The sequence below is a fragment of the Hippichthys cyanospilos genome, chromosome 2 (genome assembly GCF_059441005.1).
Source record: "Hippichthys cyanospilos isolate Australia breed blue-spotted pipefish chromosome 2, RoL_Hcya_1.0, whole genome shotgun sequence".
In the NCBI taxonomy this organism is placed as follows: domain Eukaryota; kingdom Metazoa; phylum Chordata; class Actinopteri; order Syngnathiformes; family Syngnathidae; genus Hippichthys; species Hippichthys cyanospilos.
Genome location: NC_142370.1, coordinates 18,303,870 through 18,328,992, shown reverse-complemented (window position 1 = coordinate 18,328,992; position 25,123 = coordinate 18,303,870). Strand labels below are relative to the sequence as shown.

Sequence of the window (25,123 nt, the reverse complement as noted above, 5' to 3'; positions counted from 1 at the left end):
CGCAAGCCGAAGTTCAGTCAGAGCACGCCAAGATGGCGGCGTCCATCCCCTTGCATATTCCATATCGTCCCGTTTGGACCTGAGCTGCGCTCCCACCGTCCGTCTGAGCTCACGCAAAGACACAGTGGGAACCGCGGCGTTGTCGTCAATGGCTGGCGGAAGCGGTTTCCTCATGGTCGCTTGGTGCCGAGAACCAGTGTCAATGTCGGCCTAAGAGAGGGTAGCAGAGTATGGCCACCGAGAACAGAATCAATTTTTGGAGGAAAAATGCAAAGGTACCAGGAAGGTAGGACTATTCCCACTCGCGCTTCTGTTTATTCAGATGTCTTGGAAGTCGTCTGCTGGAGTACCTTTAAGGAATACCCTATCTTATATCACTCCATGGCACTAGCATAAAATGTAGCGTACATTGGCTGCCTTTCATGCTCTTAACTGATTGTGGAAATGCGTCGGTAATGAGCTCTCGTGGCTGTAGACTTAAATTCATTAACCTTGAGGTTCCTCTGCCACCCTTTCATGTTGAGGTCATTTGTATATATATATATATATATATATATATATATATATATATATCAACAAAATTAGCTTCTGCCAAGTGTTGACAGAATCCAGCCACTCTCATCTCTTCGGGTTCTGCCCCCAGCCATTTGGACATCATATGCTTCTGCTGACCGGGTGGCTGCTAGCGCTAGCTAAGTAGCATTGACTGAGTACTTTTGGCCAAATAAGAGTTAGCCATCTACCACTGTCAACAATACAGTTAATTTTCTGACCTGGAAAAACATCCACTCAAGGTTTTTGATGCTTGTTCATTTGTTTGTTCTAAATCCAGACTGTTCTACCTATAAAAATTAGACATTGTTTTAGGTCACGTGTCACCTTCCACCAAGGCAGGCTGAGAGGATCTGCACTAAAAAGTGCTGCTGCCTTTGTCTAGGACACACACACAAAAGCACGTAGATAGAACCCAAACATTCAGTGTGTTTGAACAGTGACACTCAGCAGCTCCTGCTCTTTGCTTTTACTTGATAAAACAATTCTGACAGACACCACACCACCATTGTCACATCGTGAGTCGGCCCACCTCTCAGCCACTGGATATAACTTTTCATTGATTTAAGTAAACCACACCATGAGAGCTTGACCGGGAAAATCATTAAAAGTTATGTTCTGCAAGAAACGCATAAAAGGATTAGAGCAGTGTTTTATTTGCTGTTGTCCCATATCATACTTTGTCATCATACTGGCTTTAAATTGTCCTGAACGGCATTCATTCATTTGAAGCAGTACCGGCTAAACAATTCATCCCTGAGTTTGAATAATAACTGATGAGATGTTTCCTTGGTGACTAGACATGAACACGTACAAAAAGTATCTACAGTATTAGTTTGTGTGACCCTGTGTGCAGTTCACATCTGGTCTCCAGTGGGCAGCCTGTTTATGGAGCACAGCATCCTCCTCTCGACCCATGTCTGCGACGCTCGTAAGTGCCTACTGCAAGTGGAGTGCATGTGGTTATATCGTCTGCGTTCATGCATTTAATCTTAAGATCATATCTCTGTTTTATTCGGTCTGCTGTCAGTCATGCCCACGTTCCGTTTCTAATGTTTATATACTGGTATTTTTTCGATTTCATTCTATTGACACCACCATTTAGATCGATTCATTTTTTTCCCTTGCATACAGATATCCCAAAGACGCAAAGCTGAAGTTAAATAATCTCAAGTCAAAAAAGACATCAAGCTTCCATGAGTTTGCACGAAGCACAAATGATGCTTGGGAGATTGACGACAATGAGGAGGATGACGATTTTCTTGGTAGCCCTGCCTTGTGTACCGCCCTGCCATCCGGGCTTCACTCTGCATTCATCCAAAAGCAGGTAATTTCTCGGTGGCATGCCAAGGCACTTACTTTTTTCATTTGCGGCAAATAATGTAAATGTTTCCCCGCAGTTTGCATCAGGTCAAAGGAAAAGTTCCCCAAGAAGGGCCAGTGTGTGTTTCCTTTTGTGATTTCAGTCTTAATTGGCCCAAAGTTAAACTTGGGGGGAGTAATTTATTTAGTGTGTTTGTTTTATTGGCGAGCGGCTTGGTGGAGCAGTGGTTAGGACGTCCGCCTCACAGTTCAGGAACCAAGTTCAAATCCACCTCGCGCCGACCTGCCTGTGTGAAGTTTGCATGTTCCCCCGAGCCCGCGTGAGTTCTCTCAAGCACTCTGGCTTCCTCCCACACTTCAAAAACATGCATGAGAGGTGCATTGGACATACTGTACAAAGTTGCCTTTAGGCGTGTGGGTGCGTGAATGGATGTTCGTCTCTGTGTGCCCTGTAATTGGATGGCAACCACTTCAGGGTGTCCCCCGCCTGCGACCCTTGTGAGGATAAGCGGCTATAGAAAATGGAAGAATGGTGGATGTTTTATTGGCATGCCTGTCCCCATGTGAAGTTATGTTTTGTTTTTTGTTGGGTTTTTTTTAAACAATGATTCAACATCATAATTGGACATTTTTGAGGTCCCACAAATTTTAGCTGATGGACCCCGATTGGTCCGCAGACACAATTTTTAGAATACCTACACAGTACATCACATGCTCATTTACCTTATAATCATTTTTTATTTTCTTAAAAACAAGCAACAATAGCCATCATTTCAAATATTAGTACATTCTTTCTTGAAAATGTGTAATTTACCTAGCTTTAACCCTTTAACTCCCATTGGGACGACGTCCGACGTCTTTTCAAAAAAATCGCAGTGGGTATAGGAATCGTAGCAATAACATGAAATGGCATCCCAGCGGTTCATTACACACCCTATCTACAGATTCTAGTGGCATTTAGCAACTTTTCCATATACAACAAGCCAGTGTTGGGTCGGCTGTCAACAAGGTAGGTTGCTTGCAATTTTTTTAAATTAACGGAGTACTGTGGAAATATATTGAGAATGTGTGCTACATATATGTGTTACTATAGATTACATGGATTACCATGTATTGTAGGTGTTTGGTGATAATTGTCACCTTTCTGGCACGTTTTTTTTTGTACAAGTATTGTGGTCTATGGGATATACTGTCCCAGTAGTATTCTTTGGTGGAAATAGAAGTGGGATTTTTAAAACTAATTTTCCAATTATCTTAGACTTATAAACACGTGACATATGCCATATTTTTTTTCAACCAAAAAAAAAATGAAGTGAAAGGGTTAAACAAAATTCTGGTTTTTGTCCTTGAAGACAGCTATATCCCACGAGAATTTGAAAAGTAAAGCTTCATGTAAGGTGCCCCTCTTTTAGTACCCTGTTGCCTCTGTATATAATCTGTAAATAATCAATCAATCAATGTGGCCCATAGAACAAGCAAGCAGCAAGGTTATTTGCAGATTCTACTTGACAAACTGTATTTTTGCTACGAGGAAGATAATACGTAGCGACTAGTAATTCTTGCACTACATATCAGTGATTAAAAATATAAAATGGTTAGTGACTCCTATCTAATGCTGGCCTGCTTCTATTTGTCCATTTAGAAGCAAGATGCGGCTGGTGTCACACAAAGTGGGATTTCATACACAACTGAAGAGGACACCGAGCACAAAGTTGGAAACACCAAGGTGGTCAAATCGAACAGCGAGATCCACCTCAGTACATCCTCAGGTAGATTATGATGGTTACATTAATTCGGATAAGCATTAGGTTAGCAAGTGATACAGTATATAATCACAGTCTTGTGGGCTGTTACAATTACATCTACTTCGACAACTACCGTAGATGTAGAAGAGGAATATAAAGTATTTGGCCTTATAAAAGATAAACCACTAAGGGTCATCTGCTTGTTTGTCATTGAGAAGCACATTAATGTATTATTTAGCTGTAAAATTCCACTGCAGTAACTTACCCGTAAAGATATGTTTTCACTGTAACTTGTGTCTGTAGTCAAGTTTTAAGTCTAGGTCTTTCGCGTTGTCTGATGTGGCCTGTGGGGGGTGACAGGGTTCCTAGATATCGGAGGCTCAAAGGCCCACCACAATTCCACCCGCAGTTTAGCAGATGCCAGTATGTTCCCTCCCGGGCCATCACATTTTGATGGGTCCCTCACATTGTCAACCATCTGACAAAGCTTTCTACAGATAAAATTTTGACGACAGGAAACTTTCTAATTTGTTTGTGACCCCCGAAAAGTTACGTAAATGCTCCCCTATTCTGACGCATATTCCTGCAATATTTTATTTCTCAATAATGCAGTGCTGTACTGTACAGTACTTGGCGTTCTTCCAGCAGCAAAGTCACTAATCCATCTCATCAATCAAACGTGATTCGATGATAGATTGATTGCTCATCCTGTTAGATGAATGTGATTGTTTCAACAGGGATATTTATTTACAATTACACCAAAGTAGCAAAAAAAAATGAATATAAGCAAGCAAGGAATCTAAACAGTAAAAAAAATGCACCAAAAAATTACACCAAAGTAGCAAAAAAAATGAATATAAGCAAGAAAGGAATCTAAACAGTAAAAAAAACTAAAATGAGGCCATTGATTAAAAATGGTAACCCAAATATAAAATACGAGTAAAAAGTAATAAATTGAGTCCAATTATGGCACAGCACTAGTCTAAAAGAAAAGTATCATACTAAAAGTTAATTAAAATGCCATGTTGCAATACACTTAGTATGTAGCTTGCATGAAATTGAAATGAAATTTTAATATGCATTGTTTGTAATCATGATATTTCACATTGAAGACCTGTTTGAACACTTGAGTACATATAAGGAGTCATGAATATAGATGCTGTCAACAAAACAGTTTTGATATGCATGGTGTTGATTGGGTAAGTGAAATTAAATGTTTGGGAGTATTTTCCTTCCACTCATAAATAAGTAGTAAACAGCATAAAAAAAAAATGATCCACACTGGAAGCTGAATAAATCCATTTGCAAGAGGAGCCCTTTTACTGCAGCAGAGTGTCTTGGGGAGGATGTGATTGATTGTCCAAGATGGAGAGAGGTTCGCTTTGAAATCTCTGGTCCTTCACTGAGTCAGACACTCACTTTTTGATGACCCCCCCCCCCCCCCCCCCCACACACACACACACACACACACACACACACACTCTGGGGGTACTGCTTTTTACTTTTCAAAGAAAAAAGGGAGGCAGCGACTGATTGTTGTTTAGTACAGACTTAATTGCTGACTGAAAGTTTACATGCCACCATTTGCCCAATGCGCAAGTGTGACGTGCTGTTCCCCAATGTTGTATTGTGCACAGTGGCATGAAATGTGCCGATGCAGTTGTTGGGAACGGTTTTAATATAGCTTAAGGAAATGGGCTTTGGCGCTAGACATAATATGAAAATGACAACTAGTTGTTGGAGGCCTAGTGCGAATATAGCTTGAGGAAATGGGCTTTGGAGCTAGACATAATATGAAAATGACAACTAGTTGTTGGAGGCATGTTTGCCTGCTTCTTGGCTACTGTCAAGGTGTCCTTGAACAATTGTACCCCGTACCCCCTGTCACTGGGGAGATTAGGTGTGTTCACTTAAAATGTCTATCATTTCATAGCTAAATAATCTTCATGGACAATTGCTTGTTTTACCTTCCACAGTTCGCTCCACACTGCAGAAGCAGCAGTCTCTCCCAGTTCGGCCCTTCATCCCTTTGGTGGCTCGCATTTCAGACCAGAATGCGTCAGGAGCCCCTCCCATGACAGTGCGGGAAAAGAGCCGGCTGGACAAATTCAAGCAACTGCTGGCTAGTGCCAACACTGACCTTGGTAGGGCACCAGCTCCATACCTGTGCTAATGAGTCGTCGTGGCTGTTGAAGTACTTGTGATGGTACTAGTTGTAAAAATTCTGATTCTGGTTTCAGAGGAGCTGAGGAAGCACAGCTGGTCAGGCATACCAAAAGAAGTCCGCCCAATCACATGGAGGCTACTCTCTGTAAGACGCATCAAAGTAGTTTAGTGGTATTACCAATATATATAGTTCATCTTATTTTGCCCCCTCCCCAAGGGTTACCTTCCAGCCAACAAGGAGCGCAGGGAGCTTGTGCTCAGAAGGAAGAGAGAGGAATACTTTGGCTTCATTGTGCAATATTATCACTCCAGGACAGATGAACACCACAAGGACACATACCGACAGGTACTGTTGACCGAGGCAACTTTAGAATGTTTGTGGCCCACGGCAAAATTCATTTCACAATACAACTATTATACAGTACATACTGAAGATATTTGAGAGTGCATTTGGAGTTCTTGGCCGAAATGTTTGCCACTGAAACAAAATGAACAAAACAGGATGTTGCCAAAGGCCTGCTGAACTGAGCAAAATTCATGCAGTCGCATTAGCGACATGTTGGATTTATCCCCGCGTACAAAAGAGGCCTGGGTTTGATTTGGAAATAAAAATGGAATTGTAGTGTTCCAAAAAATCTGACGTATGACACATTAATAAAAATAAGCAAACTTGACCCGCATTATGAGAATAGTATGAAATTTGGCAGATTACAAAAATTAATCCAATGGGTTTTTTTTTTTTTTTTTCATGAGGCACAGACTTTTTTTTTTTTCCCAGTTTCAGTTTTTAGTCTTGGGTTCCATATTTTTGGTTATGACCAAAAATTTTCTTTTTGGTGCATCCCAAATACTTGCTGCACGAAGGAAGCCTGCATATTTATTATTTTCTCTTGCCAGATTCACATCGACATTCCGAGGACCAACCCTCTGATTCCATTGTTCCAGCAGCCTGTAGTGCAAGAGGTAATTAAAGAGCTAAATAAGGAAAATAACACTTTGCGTTTCATCCTGTCAATGTATATTGAGGAGGGTTGAGCAAATATTGTATGTTATAGAAAGCATCCACCACTTTTTAAATGGAATACAGTACCTGGTACATTCATAGCACTTTTGAACAACTGGGCCCAAAATGTTTAATTGATCCCTTTCTAATTGAATGTTCAAAAATCTACATTATAATGAATGGACAAAATCTAACTTGTAATACAACCTGATTTGGGATTTCTCTCTCTTTTCCATCAGGTGTTTGAGCGTATCCTCTTCATCTGGGCTATTCGACACCCGGCCAGCGGTTACGTCCAGGGGATCAATGATCTAGTCACGCCCTTTTTTGTGGTCTTTCTGTCTGAGTTTGTTAGTAAGTTACCAACGACAAAATCTAAACTATCCACTTTGCATTGATACAGACCCAGTCGGTCAATATTTGAAGTGTTTTCTGCATAACATCCTCAACCTAAAGGTTTTACTTTGGTTTTTGCTTATCTGTACTGAAGTTTGAAAGTGCTCTAATAGTATTATCATTAATATGATTAAAATGGCATCACATTCGCATGCATCCTTCATGTTGACACTTTCGGTCAATGTTGACAGTCTGAAACAGGTCAGTATAGAGTCAATCTGTGTCATTTGCTTTTCTAGTGGAGGACATGGAAAACTTCGAAGTGGCTGCTCTCTCGCTGGACATTCAGAGAAACATTGAGGCTGACAGCTTCTGGTGTATGAGCAAACTACTGGACGGAATACAGGTCTGCATGCATACCCTCGCCTCCACCAATTTTCATTGATTTTCAAATTTACTGTTTTTTAGGACAATTACACCTTTGCTCAGCCGGGGATCCAGAACAAAGTCAAAGCTTTAGAAGAGCTTGTCAGTCGGATCGATGGTTAGTTGCTTCATCAGCAGCCTATCTTAAAAACAAGCCTCCAACAGATGCAACTGAAATTGAACTTGATTACTACAATGCTTAGCTACTTCATATTGAAAGATAAGAAGTTAAGAACGCATAAGTTAACTAAACTGTGTTTTTGCCTTCAGAGGACATTCACAACCATTTCAAAAAGTATGAGGTTGAATATCTACAGTTTGCTTTTCGGTGGATGAACAATCTGTTGATGAGGGAGCTACCACTGCGTTGCACGATCCGCCTCTGGGATACATACCAGGTGACAAATTCAAATAGATGGCGCTAGGAGGCTACCCTCTTGCCTTTGGGAAAAAAAATAAACACATTTTTGAAATAAATTTACATTTTTGCATTCCTTTTTTTTCCCCCGCAGGCTGAAGCAGAAGGGTTCTCCCACTTTCACTTGTATGTCTGTGCCGCTTTCCTCATTGAATGGCGCAAAGAAATTCTCTCCATGGTTGACTTTCAGGTATGCATGTCTTTTAGCCACTTTTTTTTTTAAGAGCGCTTTAAAATGTTTCAGAGTGCATACTGTGCTGTGAAAAAGTATTTGCCTCATTTGTGATTTCTTTTTTCTTTTTTTCTATTTAACATTTGAAAAGCTTTCATTTCATCAAACCAATATTAATACCACTCTGAGGCAACAAGCATAAATAAAATGTCATTTCTGAAAGATGAATTTACCAAGGGGGTGAAAATAAATAAATAATAAAATAAAAATATGAATGCATATCTGACTCAAGTAATTGCCCTTTGAACCTTATAGAAACCAATAATTGAAATACAGTGTTTGCCATAAATGGTGACAAGTCTTTCACGCTCTGTGGAGGAATTGTTCCAGCTCTGCCATATTGGAGTTCTCCCGTTTAAGATCATACCACAGCATTAAATCCGGACTTTGACTCGGCGACACCAAAGCTTTAATTTTGTTCTTTTTGAGCCATTCTGAGGTGGACTGCTGGTATGTTTTGGATTGTTGTTCAGCTGCATGATCCAATAGCGCTTGAGGTTGAGGGCACAAATGACAACTGACCTTAACTGCAGTTCTATGGGTGTTTTTCTCGGTTCTTTTGTGACCTCCTGGATGAGTCATCATCACTCTCCCGGAGTGAACTCCGTTGATGGACAGCTCCTGGGAAGGTTTGCCTCACTTCCCGGTTTTCTCCTTTGGTGGATATAGCTTTGACACTGGTTTGCTGGAGCCCCAAAGCCTTGGAAATGGCTTTGAGGAGACTTATTTTTCTTCTGAAATTTCAATGGATCGTAGCATGATGCCTTTGTTCTTTGGAATTTGTTTAACCTACTCAATTTTGGCTAACAGATTGTATTGAATTTTAAATAAACAAAGGTGGTGGCAGTCAGGTTTAGCCTAGTCCCGTGAAGTAGAACTCTGGGGGGTTACTTTTTCACATAGGCTCAAATAGGTTTCTTCCCCGTCCTGTAAATAAATTCATCATTTAGAGACTGCATTTTGTACGAAATCATTATTTTAAAATGGCATTTTATAAAACGTTTTTCCTCAGTGATATTAAATTGGTTTGAAGAAATGAAACCATAGCAAATGATTTATAGTACATGCAACAAACAGAAATTAGGAAGGGGGAAATACTTTTTTTTTTTTTTCCACACAGCACTCTATACTACAGTAAATCAGTGCTCTTGTTTGAATGTATAATTTCTGACCGGGACGCATACTTTCAAATCGTTGTGTAATTGTTTTCTGTACCATTTTGCATTGTGACAACGAGTGACAAATTTCCAGCCTATGAATGTTTCACTTATACTATTCATCCAATCAAACGTAAGGACAGAAACGTTCTTGCATATACACTCCGTGCTGGTTAGCTAGCGAACAACAGTGCGGAGTTAAGAGACGTCAAATGCTAACCCCTTTTCCTCGCGAAACGAACGAACGAGCAGCGAGCGACAGACACATCTGCTCAACACGCCAAAGTAAAAAAGAAATGCGCTTCCTATAAAATAGAATGGCTGTCGGAGCATATGCAAATAGAAGACCAAGCGGTGAAAGTGAGTAAGATTTTTTTCTTTTTCTTTTTAACAACTTGTGGGCCGTTTATTGCCATAGTGACAAGTGCAATATGCATCACACTGTCATCTCTAAAACATGTATTGCTCGTTTTCCCGTATTGGTCCCGGACGACGCTTTTCACCTCTGCTATGCCTTCATAAATGACTGGCTACGTGCCCAGAAGCACAGTACTGGTCTTTACATATGTTTAAAAGTTGTTGGACATCATGATGCATCATCATTCCAGGGCCGCAGCTAGGCCCCTGGATATGCTCAGAGGCCCCCCTTCTTCCTTGCTCATTAATGACAGAATGTGAGTCATGTGATATAGGTTACATTAGGGGCGACATCAGATATGCACACGGTGACTCACTGTGTGCATGTCTGAAGTTGCTCACCTTGGTCCAATGCCTCCTCAGGGAATTTGTGAGAATGCTAAGGCACATTCAAAATTAGAGGGAACATTGGTTGTTGTTTTTTGCTCATGTCTTGTAAATACAGTTTGAACCTTGGACTTACGTTGTCCTTTTATCCTTTTTTTTTTCTGGTTTCAGGGACTTCTCATACTATTGCAGAACCTCCCCACAATCCACTGGGGCAATGAAGAAGTTGGCCTTCTGCTGGCTGAAGCTTACAGACTGAAATACATGTTTGCAGATGCACCTAACCACTACAAGAAATAGGCTTTCTCTTACAGCACACGCTTGCACACGGGTAATGTCTGTAAGAAGGACCACACATTTAGTAACCCGCCCAAAAAAATGTTCTGTGAAAATTAATTTTTGCAATGAAGGCCACACTGGACTTGATGGTGAATAGGGAACTATATTGCCAGCCTCTGTTGCAATTCAACACTGGACTGTTACACTTTATAAGCACACACACACACACACACACACGCAGTCACATAGCTCCATTGATGCAGCTCTTGATTGTTTTTAAATTCTAATATTTTCAGAACAGTTGTTTTATTTAAAAGGATGGGTGAATGTCTTATTTAACATCCTTTTAATTAGAGTACATTTTGTATTTTTGCAGATTTTTAATTTATTGTTTTAATAAGTGCTAAATATGAGTGAAATACAACCTAATAAATTGGGATTGAAAAAATGACATGAAACTAGTTCAACACTGTTAAGAGCTTAAAATAGTAGTAAACTTAAGTCACTCCCAACTCTTCCTGAAGATAATTTGAAGTGAGGATAAGTGATGTAGAAAATGATTGAATAGATGGACAAAATTAAATGCAATGCACTATCAAATAATCAAAGAGGAGAGGTCCACCTAAGCTCAAAAGAAAAAACAGAGGCCATCTCTGTTTTAGTTGGTCTTATGCAATTATTGAAGTAACAAATTGGTGTAATGTAGTACATTTTAACATGTCAGTTAGGATAGTTAGCGACAAGTCATTGGTTCCAAAAACTCACGTAGACCCACAGTATTATGCTTAAATCTCTGATCTTTTTTATTGGTCATGTCTAGATTATTTTTGGTCCTGCAGTAAATATTTCGCCAAACAACTCTGTAGTAACAGCATTCATCTGTATGATGGACACAAATGCTGACTGTTTTCTACTGTATTGATTACATAACTTATATATACAACCCCTGGCAAAAAGCATGCAATTAAGTGCTCCTGAAGGATTGTTTTTGAAGTGTTTTAAGAGGAAAAAAGGCCAATCGCTGATAATTCTGTAAAATAATTTTATTCAAACTAAAACATATATATATATATATATATATATATATATATATATATATATATATATATATATATATATATATATATACACACACACACACATACACATAGATGGCATATCCAAGGAATTTAGTCAACTAGTTGGGTATTTAAACTTAAGTCAAAGTACAGTACTATTATACTTGAGCCAGTCCTTTAGAAGCAGTGTTGGACTAAAAAAAATGTGACTATATCTTTGTATTGTACTGCACTCCTCTCATTTATGGTGTTAAAGTATTGTTTTGTCATTGGTCTTGCTTCTTGTGTGTTTTCCTTTGGGCCAGGTTCCAATTTCCACATTGAAATACCTAATTTTGAAAGATTTCTGTGGGGGTTCTCCTTATCTTTTTTTCTTTTTCTTTTTTTTACAGAAAATGTTCATTATGTTTGACAGTCTTGGGTCTTTGGTACATTATTCTCTATTGAGTGCGGATTTAATTTTTCTACAAATGTCGAGCAAGTAAATATAGTTGTGGTGTTGCTAGTGGCGAATTCGTTGTGAAAATGCCTGTATTTTTCTGGCAGCTGTTCAATCAAATGTTTTTATTTGTGTTAAGGAATCATTTGGCTTTTCTAATGTCAGTTGACGGCAGAGCTTTATTTGAACGAGGATCTTGTACAGCCTCTGTACGGACATGAAATTGTAGTAGTACATTTAATGCATTCATTTCTGCCAGGGTTTTTTTTTTTTGTGCTAAAAAAAATATTCCCTTCCTCTGTGTGTTATTCATTAAGATACATTTCCCCCCATACCTGCTATCAAGGTATTGTTTCAGGTTTATTTTTCCTATCATCCCATGATTATTTTCCCATTTTGTCTTCTTTTAGTGTAATATACTTGTTCACCAAATCAAAATGTTCATGAATGCATAGTTCTGTTCAACCAATGCCAAACCCTTTATTTGGGTCATGACACGCTGACAGCAGACATTTACTAAAGCCTTAAAGAATTTAATGATTACAGTATTCGCTGTAGTGTTACTTGTTTATATTAAACGATTTTTCGGCCAATCGTGTTGTCTGTGTGGTCATTTTGGATTTGGTTGTGACGGTAGAGATTGTTATAATTGAAAAGTAATAAAACGTTTCATGAATACAAAAACCAAATGAGGTCCTGCTGATATGCTGGTTGAACGAGGGCATGTGACGTCACTTCTGGTCAACGTAGGAACACCCCTTCAAACTTCTTTGCATCTATGCCGTAACCATAGCGTGGCTTTTGGTAGACGAAGACGTGTTTATTTTCTAATTTCCTTCAGTGTCACACCTAATGTTCTGTTGGACAACTTTGCTGTGCTACTACACTGTTTTTGCGTACTAAGGTATGTTACTTTTTGTAGAAAACGACGTTTATTCTCGAGTGTGCGCTTCGTTAGCGTTAGCCACACGCTCGTTGTAGCAAAGCGATTAGACTGGTCTTTACCTCGTTTGGTTCAACTAGTGCTTTCATACTTCCGGTGCTGCTGTATTTTGTCAATTTAGATAAATATTGCCATATGGCGAAGACGGAGAGCGCGTGAAGCTAGCAAGTATAGTCAACACCGTACACTAATGAACCTTTAATTCATCCATCATTTAGTACCCAGGCGACTGTTGTTGTTTATATCTGAGTTTCTAGCAAAACGTCTATGTCAAGCTTCTGTGTCTGATGCTGTTTTGACAGCAAGCATGTGGATGGAGTCCGGTGAACTCGAACACGGGGCCAGAAGTCGTTGAGCAGCAGCAGCAGCAGCAGCAGCAGCAAAACGAAGTCCACAGTTGTTCGCGCAGGGTGACGAAGTATAGTTCAAGAGCCTTCTGCACAGAGGCAAGTCTAATCATGTTTAAAATCCACTAATTCCGTATTAAATAGCAGAATATGAGTGGTGCTTCTGGGAGCATGATCTTCAGGCACAATTCTAAGACATGCATGCACAGGAAAGAGAAACGCAGCATAAAATCGCATGGAAGGAGAACATCTGGAAGTGAGACACAGCCGACAGCGGGCAAGCGCAGGCAGAAAACTGCGTTTCCATGCAAGATATGTGGCAGGCTGTTCCTCCATCATCTCTCTCTGAATGCACACTACACTGCAACTTCATGTCTCAGTTCGATCAAAAAAGGTCCGACTGCAGGAAACGACTCTAAAAACACCAAGTTGGGAGAGGACAGACCGGACAATAAATTTCAAGGCAGCCTTGCACAGGGAAGGACTCTACGGACTGGTCCAGGAAGGCCTTGGCTGAAGAAAGAAGAGGATGGTGTGGAAGTAGAAGGAGAGTTTCCGTGCCCCTCCTGCACTGAGATTTTTCCCCTGCAGTCACAGCTGAGGCAGCACGTGGAGCTCCATGACGCAGCCATGGTGAGGCGAGAGTGCAGTGTGTGCACAGAGGAAATGGACACCTTCGAGCAGCCGGCGTCCAAGAAGCAGCGCTTCTACCACTGTGTGCCGTGTCAGGAGGGCTTCTCAGCGCTGGATTCCTTTCTTGAGCACTGTCAGGAGCACTTGCAAACCAGAGATGAAGAGGAGGACTGGGCCATGGAGAGCTCCAAACATTAGGACAACAAAAGCTAAGGGAATTGCCATGAGTCGGCGCAAGGACAGTGTTCACCAACAGCTCTTGGTAGCTATGTTTAACTAATCTGACACGCCAGAAAAGAAGCCAGTATCACTATGGTGCCTTAAAAGCGTTTGAAACAAGTTGACATTTTCATTTATTTTTTTGTTCACTGTCTTTAGGAGATATGCCGTATTTGTCAAACTCCCATGCTTTTTTTAATGAATTGAAAAAGTCAAGTCAAAAAGTTTAGTTACAGTAATGTTTTGTGTGAACATGGTATTCTGATTCAAGTGCATTTTTGGAATATGAATTAGGCAGCAAAATCAACCCATTTTTTCCACCTCTGGGAGTAGCCATTTTGCCACTTGCAGTCAACTCAAAATGATATCACTGTTGCTCAGGGCTAATGTGACGATGTGAAATTGCCAGCTCAATCGTGATTGGTCATTTCCTGGGCCACAAAAGGCACTTCTGTAGTAATATTGACTTATTGGGTTTATGGTCATTGTTTTGAACGAAAAGTTATTTAATGTGCTGACGGCACAGTACTGGTTACCTTTCCGTGTAACCTACAGTAGTTGTTTTGCTCAAAATTTGGTGCTGGATTACCTGGAAATCCCAGGTTAAAAGGCACCTGAATTGTTTGCAGTGTTCAATCATATGATCATTTTGAATGTTTCAACCAAAGAAATGCCTCATAGTTCACACTAGTGTACTTCTATCAGGCTATGCAAAAAGGCAGTCCCACCATTTTCCTGATTTTGTATTTTTGAATGATTTTTTTCTATATGTTATGTTTCAAATGGGTGCTGTGTTGTCTTTTCTACACTTTTGAAACTTCGACCTATACGTTAGTTTGGGATTCTTCACTGCAGTCATCATTAAACTGTTCTCAGAAAATGTTACTTGTCTTGTAAAAATGTTATTGTTCGTGTAACGTTTTCTCCTTCCTGTGAATTTTATTTCGGCACCATTACATTGGACTCGTTAAGTATTGAAATCAATTTATGACTAAAGCACTCAATGTACAAAAAAAAAAAGATCCTCCAGAATCCCGTCTACGCAATTTAGTGAGGACCTTGAGAAGAAACGTTAAACCACCGCTGGTTTACGGCGTAAGTGTGTAATGGGTAAAAAAAATCGAAAGGGGGCAGTAATAAAACTTTTGACATTATGCACTTCAGTTAAACTCTGACGAGGAAATTGCTGGCTAACTTCCGGTTTTCCACCGCACGTTTCCTCTGCTGGCTGAGACAAGCGGACAACTATTACCACGCGCGTGAAGTATTAAAGACAGAATGAGCAAAGCACATCCCCCCGAGCTGAAAAAGTAGGTTTTAAGCATTGTTTAAATTAGTCTGTCTTGTAAATAGGCGTTTTATTTGGATAACGTGACCACGGCATCATGTAAAATATACCACGACAAAGCTAACAATTTTAGCCTATACGTTTGCCTAGCGTTCGTCCTGGCTTCTGAAACGTAAACTACTGTTTTCTTTGTTCCTCCAGGTTCATGGACAAGAAACTTTCCCGTGAGTATTCTGTGGTTCGAGTAAAATGTCTTAATGCATGTTGACTGCATCGAAGACATGCTGAAATTGACGTTTAGACGACCTAAAATTGCCGCGCACAAGTAATCGCTACTGGATCTGCCTTACACGAAGAATTTGGAACTTTCAAGTGTCAATCAAAATAATATATCTGTAAAGAGAACAAGAACTTAGGGTTAAAGTCCATCATTGGACAGCCACCCAAAAATGAGCGAAATGTTACTATATATGAATTAGGGGTTTTGTTTTGTTTTGTTGGTGAGCTATAGCTCAATCGCCTTGAATACACTTGAGTTGCTGTAGGCTGGCCTTGAGAGCTATTTATTGTGTATCTATGTGCTTAAGTGAAGTTAAATGGAGGCAGACATGTGCAAGGCATCCTGCGGGGTTTCGACCCTTTTATGAATCTGGTGGTGGATGACTGTCTGGAAATGGGACCAGGAGGACAACAGCATACCATCGGCATGGTGGTCAGTATACCTTCAGTGATCCTTCTCTTTTGACATTGGTCATACGCTTGCTCAAAGACAGGGCCCGAGGGAAGATTCATGAATAGGATAATAGGAATAAGATCATTTTTGTGTTAACTTGAATTCGGGCCTTTGCTGACTTGGATTTGTATCAAGCTCAAATCAAAACTGTTGCAACTAAATGTTGTTTTCTGTCTTAGGTCATCCGCGGTAACAGCATCATCATGTTGGAGGCCTTGGAGAGAGTATGAGACTAACTGTATGAGGCATGTCTGTCTACACGTTTTTTTTTCTACATGGTTAAACTGAAGCAACATGACTGTCTTTGAATTGTGCAAAATGTCTAACGTTTCATGGATTTGTGAATAAATCATTTTCTTTGTACTCTGTCTTTGTACTTTCTACTCTTGAATTTTTGTCTCACATGTACCAGGTGACTGTCACTTCACCATCTTATGAATTGTAGCCCAAAATGCATTATTTATGCTGCGTGTATGCCTTAGATCAGGATTTTCCCCGTACTAGAATGGGCCGTGCTATTGACACATCTTGGCAACACAGATGCGTCATTGCGTACACCAATGCGTCGTTGCGTACGCCGAGCTCAGAGAACAATCCCCACGTCGGTGCAGATACTGCTTTAAAACAATCACATAACCAATCCATGAACTGAGTCGACGGCAAAACGCGCCGAACTCTGTTAATAAGGAAGTGCTTCTGTCAACAAGACGCAATCGCAGAAACGATCCGAATCACACGGTTGCTTGTGAGCAGCTGCCGAGGAAACTAAAGTTGTCTGCCGGGTGGGACCAATATGGGAAATTTTTGTAGTTGATCTGAGGCAGCACTTGGATGTTGATGTGGGGAGACTTGGGAGATGTGCAACTTGCAGATGCATTTTTTGACCTGCGGCGATACTTAGTAGAGGAAAATAATGGACTCAAGATCCTCTTTTGGAGGAGCCAACAGACTGCCTATCCTTATGTTTTTCTGCTAGCCAGAGAGATCCTGTGTGCGCGCCAGCATTTTCACTGTGTTGTGGGCGTGTTCTCCATGACAGGAGAAATCGCAACCGAGTTCATTTGAAAACATTGGAAAAACTAATATTTTAAATAAAAAATGTGTAAAGAAAAATAGTTGAAGCGTTCCCCGTCACACAATTTCCTTTTAGAATCTCAAATTGATACATGTCGCATTTCACGATATGGAATAATACGTAATGAATTGAACTCAGAATTTCGCAGCGATATATGTTTACATTTAAAAATATGGAATATTACCTTATGAATGCAATGATATTATTGTATAGGTCATCGATCATCGGTGGCAGTTAAGTTCGTCAAGTGCAGCGATTTTTAACGTCCAGCAGGTATCAGTATAACGCAATATCAACATAATGTATCAGTGTGCCGACACGCTTTTGAGCGCCTAGTCAATGAATTGCTTCAAATCACCAAGTCATATGCCACCTCTCGTTACCCGTCTGGTTTTTGTGAACATATCTCTACTATGATCCCAGAAACTCAGAATTATAGTAAACAATTGCGTTGGAAAAGAATCAAACGCACCACCATATAGCTTGAACTTCGGTGGTTGGTAAAAATGATTGAGGACTGTAGCCCTGATCCGGAATTGATCATTAAAAACACTGCATTTTGAAAAAAGCCATTTCTCTTCTTCTTTTAACATTTCGACGTAGAAAGAGCTGCGTGTGCGGTTAAAAGACGCTAATAATGTAAGTGGTTTGATTAAATCACATCAGTCGAATTCTCGAGGCTTTGTCCAATTCCACACCTGCATTCATAAATTTTCCTCAGGGAACATTTTTCAACACGGACTATTTTTGCGAACGCACACGTTAATCAGGCGTGTTGCGTTAATGTGTTTCAATGGCGGAATCTCAGCAAGAAACAGCCCATAAAAGACAGAGAATGTCAAAAGTTTGGGATCATTTCAAACTTAAAAAAGAAGAGAGAAAAGTGCAATGTGTGCACTGCAACGCAGAACTGGCCTTTCACAATAGCACGTCTGTCATGATACAACATTTGATTCGAAAGCATCCTGTTCAAGTCAGTTCAAGCATCACCGATACAAGGTACAGTAACACGAACGTCATGTTTGCTAATTGAAGGTAGCTTGCTGTCGCTCGTTAGAACTGTCGCTGTAGCCTAATTTAATCAACATTGATCAAGGTCTTTGCATGTCACGGATAAAATAGGCGTGGGCATTCCCTGTAATCGTCATTTTAAAAATAACAATAGGAAATGAGCGAAATCGTTAAATTGTGGTTTTGCATTCGGCAGAACATTGGGTGGGTGATTTTCAAAACATTCTTACAATGTTACTCAGTGCTCATTTCACCTCTGGACACTGTTGGGTCCCCGGACTCGCAATACCAAAAAAAAAAAAAAAAAAAAAAAAAACTACGGGTCCTAATAGACATGTTCGGGGTCCCAAAAATTCCGCAATAAAATGACATAATAAGTCTAAATTTCAAACTGCAATTACAAGACATGAGCATAAACCCAACAACATATTAACAAATGTCACAGCAAAATGTGTTTAAATTGTAGAAAGAACTTACATGTAGTCATCTTCATGAACTGCAATTGGGAAGGCTATTATGGACAAAAATAAACATCACAGGGGACAGGCAGTGATTGCCCAGTGTACTATTTCCACTCACTGAGCTGTGCAGAGTCCAATAGAAAGTCCTGTCCTGTGACCATCGTCATCTTCATATCACAACCACTGATATAACAATCCATTTAGGTAGAAAAAATACGCATTTTAATTCGACTGGTTGTTTGTTTAGCTTCAACATGTCTGTTTTGTGCCTTTTTTTTGATCTTCCAAAGTGTTTTATTTTCGCTTTTTACTTTCTGGCTCATTTGTAACATGATTGTGTATTACTTGTCACTGATCCAAAAAAAATAAAATAAATGTAGAGTTGATGTTGTTTCGGGCCTAAATATAGCACTCCTGGGAGGCTTTTTATCCATAACAGGTCCTGCAGACGGAATCTCACAACAACGAGATCTCTAGTAAAAATGAGACAACACGACCTATAAGATCAAAACAAAAATGGCGGACGAAGTTGTCAGAAATGTTTGTAAGTGGTTAGGCTTTGCTGAATAAAAAAGTAAATGGATGATGATTAATAGTTTGATGTCCAAAATTTAGTGGGGGGTCTTTGACCGTCTCACAATTTTGGGGTCATCAATTCAATTCATAATCGATTTTTGATTCAAAATGATTCAACTTGATTCAATAGAAAATTGTTTCTGCTTCAAGTTATAGATTGCAAAGAATCATCATACAACCTCAGTCTATTTTGTAAGACAGAATATCAAAGGAAAACTTACTTTTTTCGCATTTACTGAGTTTTGATTTATAAGGAACATGCCTTTGTCCTCAAAAAATAACATGTGGACAACTGCTACTCTTTGAAGCTTGCTATAAATTTGTATAGCTTTTATACTGTAAAATAAGATGAAACAAAAAATTACGAAGGTAGAACGAGATTCGTTGTCATTTGAAAGGAAATTGCAGGACCAAAAAATGATGTGGAAAAACTGTTGCCCAACTGAAAAATATTAATATTCCTCAATACACATATGACAAATGAGATATGAAAATAAACTTTTTCAACTGACCACCCTAAATTGTATGTGGAAAACATGAAACGTGAGCCAGTTTGTTCATTTCTGAGCATATTCCTAACCCTAAATTGTAACAGTATACAGTATATTCATTATTCATTCACTGCCAGCTCGTAGCTTTTTCGCAATGCCCTCGACTCGTTTTCGATAGCCGAAAACCTCCCAGACAGTTGACTTTTGTTTGTTTGGACGGGGGGAAAAGTTTGATTGGTTTGCCTTCTTGACACACGCTTTAGCTCAATAGAATAGACTGCTCGTGTCCTGCCTTAAAGCGATATCACATAAGACGCTTAGTGAAAGTAGTATAAACATGTTAGCCACGATACCCACGAAAGTTAGCGGCAGTAACGTACAGTGGTACTGTTACTTCAGTACTTCATTACTACTGAAGCCGACAAACCAGGAAGTGGACCGTGATTGGCTGCTGCAGCCAAAGAGTATGAGTCACAACAAGAGGAGGCTCTAGCTGCAGGCTGCAAATGCCGTATTTGAAGCAATTTTTTAGCACGCCACTGCAAAAAAAAAAAAAAAAAAAAAAAAAGCTGCATCCGGTGGAGGCACGTCTAAAGTATGCATCCCTGGCAAAAAATATGCATCAGGGATTACTGGTTACTGTTTAATTGTGGCAAACAGGCAAGTTATGCACAAGCTATCTATTTTTTTGCACTAACTATGACTATTAAGGAAACATTTAAACTGTGTAAATGAATGTTCTCTGAACAATTTGCCCAGGAATTCTTTTTGAATGAATTACATGTTTAAATAAATGTTGTTGGGTTTACTTAGATTAAAATCAGAATTGTCCAGAATGACTGGAACGAGATTTTATATTTTTGTGGGGACCATTTTGCCCTAGTTCGAAACAAAAGCATTATCATCTTTATTTTATGGCACATTATCGATTTGAGGTAATTTCCTATTTTTGAATAAAGGAATGGAATTTAACCCTTTTTTTTTTCTCAGATTAGATGATTCAATCGACAAAACGACTACTGAAACATTTGTTAGTTGCAGTCCTAATTATTTACTTTATCGTGAATATGAAGGTAATTGACATCACTTTCAACCTCCTTTCTTCATCCAGCTAGGATTGTAAATGTCATGCGTTATGCATCTTAATATTTTTCCATTTTCCAGCACATCACTGCGGCCCACCGACTGCTTCGTTCGCCAAACCCTGTCATGCACCGTCGAAGAAGCCGCAGTGCTAACAGACAGCATTTTGAAAATGCTGGTCACTGATATGCGCCCGCTCTCCATGGTGGAAGACGAGGGCTTTAAAAAGATGATTGCAGCTTTCAATCCGAAGTACAGCATGCCGTCAAGACCTCATTTCACAAGTCTGATGGAGATGAAGCACCAACAAATAACAGAGAAATTGAAAACTGTCCTTCAGGATACAGAATGCGTTACTTTGACTGCAGACATCTTGACTGGTATGGGAACAGAGAGCTATCTGAGGGTGGCCTGTCATTTCTTAGGGGAAGACTGGGAGATGAAATCCTTCTCTCTAACAACAGTGCCTCTCAAAGAGCGTCACACAGCTGCCAGTATTGCAGAATGGCTCGAGGAGACCACTGACAAATTTCATCTTCCTTTCCCAAAAGTGAAGGCAGTGGTCCATGACTGCGGGCCAAATGTGGCGGCGGCAGCTGCCATTTTGCAGGAGAGGCATGGCTGGGCGTCTGTGAGATGCTCGGGGCACATTCTGAACTTAGTAGTACAGGGCACACTCAAAGACAGTAAAACTATTACTAATTGTGTGGCTTCTGCAAGAAACCTGGTCGAACACTTCAGGAAGAGCGAACTGGCTTGTGCTAAACTTCAAGAAATGCAGCACCAAATGGGTATGCCCTCACTAATGTTGATTCGGGATGTCAGTACCAGGTGGAACGGCACATATCACATGCTCTCCAGGCTCCTTGCGCAAAGATGGCCAGTGGCAGCTGCTCTTTCTGATCCTGCAGTCAATTTAAGTGACAAACACCAGTACCTGGATTTAAAGCCGGAGCAGTGGAACCTCAGTGAGGAGCTGGCTCGGGTCCTTGGGCCGTTTGTAAGCGTGGCAGAGTTTCTGCGCGGGGAACAATATGTCACGCTGTCTTCTCTTCCACAACTGGTGCATAACCTCAAGAAGGCCACGCTGAGTTCGGCGTTTGAAACCGCACCGGTGAGTGAATTCCAGGCTCGCGTCACACAACAGATCACAGAGAAATGGGAGGAACTCTTTTTATTTCAGCCCGAATCTCCCAACACTGCGCTCCTGGCTGCCGCCGTGGACCCAAGGTTTCGAAAACTGAAGTTCTTGGCGGCCCAAGATGTGTTTAAGGTCCAAAGTACGATCCAATCCATGGCCCTAGCTATCAAAAAAGAAGAAAGACAGCCAACTGACAGCGGAAAAGAAGCCGCCGAAACATTAGAAGGCCGTTTAGTTACAAAGAGTGGATTATTCGCCAACACTATCCTGGGATCATCCTCAGACTCTGACACCAGTGAGGAGGACGATGGGGGTGAGCAGCTAAGTCAAGCGGTGCAGAAGGAAGTCTTGCAGTATTTTGGAGAACTCCCTCTCTCCAAAAAGGACAACCCACTGCTCTGGTGGAGAACAAATGCAACGCGTTATCCGAGCCTGGCGAAACTGGCCAAGTCTTTTTTGGGAATCCCAGCAACGTTGACGCCATCGGAGCGTTTGTTCTCCGCTACAGGAAACGTCGCCTCAAGACGGAGAGCGAGTCTTAATTCTGAGCATGTCGATATGTTGACTTTTCTACATTGTAATCATCAGCTTTTGTAAATGTGTCAACTAAAAGTCTCACATACAAGGGAGATTCAAAGTTTGCGCAACCCAGGTAGAAAAAAAAAACATATATATATACACATAATATATTTATGAGCATAAAGAAGCCGAATAAAGATGGAAAAATCTCCAAAAGGCATCAAATTGCAGGCAAGCTATTTTTATACATTCAAAAAAGTTTGGTTTAAACCCCATCATTTACTCTTTCCAAATGACAGAAAACTAAATTATGGCGTCTCTTAATGCAAGTATCACAGCTTGTGAAGGCTTTTTGTAACCAGCCAAGAGTTTGAATATTTTTTTGAGGTACCGTTCCCCATTCCTCCTTACAAGTCGTAAAATTCTTTAATTTTGGGCTGTCTGTTACACACTGTTTTTGTGCGTGTGTGTGTGTGGTTATTATTTATTTTTCTGAAAGGCCTATTATGTTGAGGTCGGGAGATTGTCCATATGTGGAAGACGCCTTCTCTTGAACCTCAGCTTTTTCGCTGATGCTGTCACGTTGTTGTCCTACATTTGCTGAATGTTTATTGAATCCATTTTGTGAAACGTTTCTTGTGCTACTGGCTGCAACGCAACTCTAAAAAACGTGATTGATCTACCCCCATTGATCTACTGCCTTATCTTAATTACATTCTGAACAGAGGATATTTGCATATGTAAAAGCTTTTGCAGATGCCGCATGTTATTTTCCTTGTTTTTTTGAACGCGTAAATGATTCAAATCTAACATATTTGTACATATTATAAGAAGAATGTCGCATCTACCTTTTTGGAGATTTATTGCATCCGTCCTTGGCTTTTTAAGCGGAAATACAAATGTTTTTCTGGCGTGCCAAATTTTTTGATCCCCCACTGTTCATACTCCCAGCCCTACTTACCTCATCTAGGTACCTTTTGATTTTTTTTCTTTTTTTGGAGGGGGGGGGGGTTACATCTACCAACAGCTCCAAATGGCCTGGATTTGATTTTTATACACTGTGCATTTTTATAAACAGGTAAAGGTAGTAGTATTTTTTTAAGTTCTTTCACAAAATGATCATTCCATTAAAAAGGCTTAATTTTACAGTCAAGAGCAGGAAAAAAAAACTGTTGCTGTTATGAGGAATAAAAGCAAATTGGTGAAAGACAGAAAGGTGGAAACACTCTGTTGAGCAGTCCTCCTCCTATTTCTGTCACGTGTTATTTGGTATTTTATAATGCAACATTTTTGTACGTTTTTTTTTTTTTTTTATCACAGGTGTGGTTAGTCTGGGTGTAATTTAGCAAAACAATGGCTAGCCTGCTAGTTAACATCAACTTGAACACACTAGCCATTTCAATATCAAAGCAGCATGCAGTTATGTTTGGCAAAGTTAGTAAATTGAGTCTTTGAATGATCACCACCTGTCTCAGAGTGTTACTTTTTTTTTTAAATCAATTTACCTGGTTATGTGTGTGACGTGATTCTAATGTCTTATTGCATAAATTTGGCATAGAATCAACTACAACTTTCAGCCGTTGTACTTGTTACCATAAGTTATATTATCCAAAAGCATTTATTCATGTAGGTCAAAGAGAAATTGAGAGCAAAAAATACACAAAGCGATTTCACTCATGCCATGTTGGGGCCTGACACTTCACAATCCTGACATGTTCCATAATGCGAGAATTTATCAGCTTAAATTTCATATCTATATTTGTCTGATTATGTGAAAAGTTCACAGAGTCTATGATTAGCGTTACTAAATAAGATGGTGCAAGAAAGCAGGCTGTATATTGCCGACGTGTGAGATCATTCCTAATTCACCTTTGGCAAACTTGTGATTGATTTTAGTACCTTTCTTTCAAAGTCATTCTCTGGCACTAAACACAACACTCATCTTTACCTAACCTCTTTCCAAATTTAATCTGTGATCCTTAATGTGAACAAGAAATGTATGTACAGTATTAGCAAAAAGATGGTTTTTAGCATAAAAACATTGGCTAATGATATGATTATTGATTGTTTGCTCCGCTTTGCGCCCTAACAAGTTTGTAGTACGGATTCACTCCTTTTAGTTCTGCTTCCTCCCACACTCCAAAAAACATGCACGAAAGGTGTATACGACATACTAAATTGTCCTTAGGTGTGATTGGACGAGTGAATGCTTTTTCGTCTCTGTGTACCCTGCAATTTGTCTGGCAACCAGTTCAGGGTGTCCCTTGCCTATTGCCCGAAGTCAGCTGGGATAGAGAGCAGCAAGCCTGCAAGCCTTGTGAGAATAAGCCTCTCTAGAAATTGGATGGAATTAAGGTGCAGATCAGTGACCTTTTGTTTACATCTTTTGATATTTCTTCATGCCGACTCTAGAAGTTGAAATTTCGAGATCCCTGGTATGTGCAGGTATGCATACAAAAAATAGTGTTAAAGGGACAACATGTACGATTTAGACCATTTTTCATTACAGACAGCAGGAGGTGCTGCATTTACCATTTTCCATATCTACAATAGACATGGCAGCCTCCGGAGACGTTTCATTCCCCATGTAATATAATTTAATGATAACTAGACCTACAGTTATATTTAAAACATACTGTTGGTCATTAAGAACACATTTACAGTTTATGCACGTTATGCAAATGTATAATCATTTAATTTATTCCTTTGTAATGAGAATCGGTCT

General features: G+C 40.0%; 4 protein-coding genes across 5 annotated transcripts; all 4 read left to right on the top strand.

Moving 5' to 3' along the window:
• Nucleotides 1–11: 11 nt before the first annotated feature.
• tbc1d22b (TBC1 domain family, member 22B) lies at nt 12–12,471 on the top strand. Its single transcript, XM_088437777.1, has 14 exons — nt 12–286; nt 1,409–1,483; nt 1,687–1,879; nt 3,518–3,644; nt 5,597–5,764; nt 5,861–5,931; nt 6,004–6,132; nt 6,684–6,749; nt 7,029–7,143; nt 7,425–7,531; nt 7,594–7,669; nt 7,822–7,949; nt 8,064–8,159; nt 10,274–12,471. Exons 1-14 carry the CDS (start codon nt 231–233, stop codon nt 10,400–10,402), a joined length of 1,536 nt encoding a protein of 511 aa, XP_088293903.1. The 5' UTR covers nt 12–230; the 3' UTR covers nt 10,403–12,471.
• Nucleotides 12,472–12,630: 159 nt separating this feature from the next.
• On the top strand, nt 12,631–15,144 carry LOC148427694 (uncharacterized). The gene is made up of 2 exons (XM_088437790.1): nt 12,631–12,782; nt 13,124–15,144. Exon 2 carries the CDS (start codon nt 13,319–13,321, stop codon nt 13,997–13,999), a length of 681 nt encoding a protein of 226 aa, XP_088293916.1. The 5' UTR covers nt 12,631–12,782; nt 13,124–13,318; the 3' UTR covers nt 14,000–15,144.
• Nucleotides 15,145–15,189: 45 nt separating this feature from the next.
• On the top strand, nt 15,190–16,404 carry snrpg (small nuclear ribonucleoprotein polypeptide G). Its single transcript, XM_088437802.1, has 4 exons — nt 15,190–15,330; nt 15,510–15,532; nt 15,896–16,020; nt 16,221–16,404. The coding sequence occupies exons 1-4, from the start codon at nt 15,299–15,301 to the stop codon at nt 16,269–16,271; spliced, it is 231 nt and encodes a 76-aa protein (XP_088293928.1). The 5' UTR covers nt 15,190–15,298; the 3' UTR covers nt 16,272–16,404.
• A 1,495-nt stretch (nt 16,405–17,899) lies between these two features.
• Nucleotides 17,900–23,860, top strand: LOC148427692 (E3 SUMO-protein ligase ZBED1-like). Of its 2 annotated transcripts, XM_088407844.1 has the most exons (3): nt 17,900–18,115; nt 20,820–21,852; nt 21,922–23,860. In XM_088407844.1, the coding sequence occupies exons 1-3, from the start codon at nt 17,910–17,912 to the stop codon at nt 22,474–22,476; spliced, it is 1,794 nt and encodes a 597-aa protein (XP_088263970.1). In that variant the 5' UTR covers nt 17,900–17,909; the 3' UTR covers nt 22,477–23,860. The 2 variants fall into 2 exon arrangements, with proteins under 2 accessions (XP_088263970.1, XP_088263969.1); XM_088407843.1 differs by having other exon boundaries at nt 20,820–23,860.
• The last annotated feature ends 1,263 nt before the right edge of the window (nt 23,861–25,123 follow it).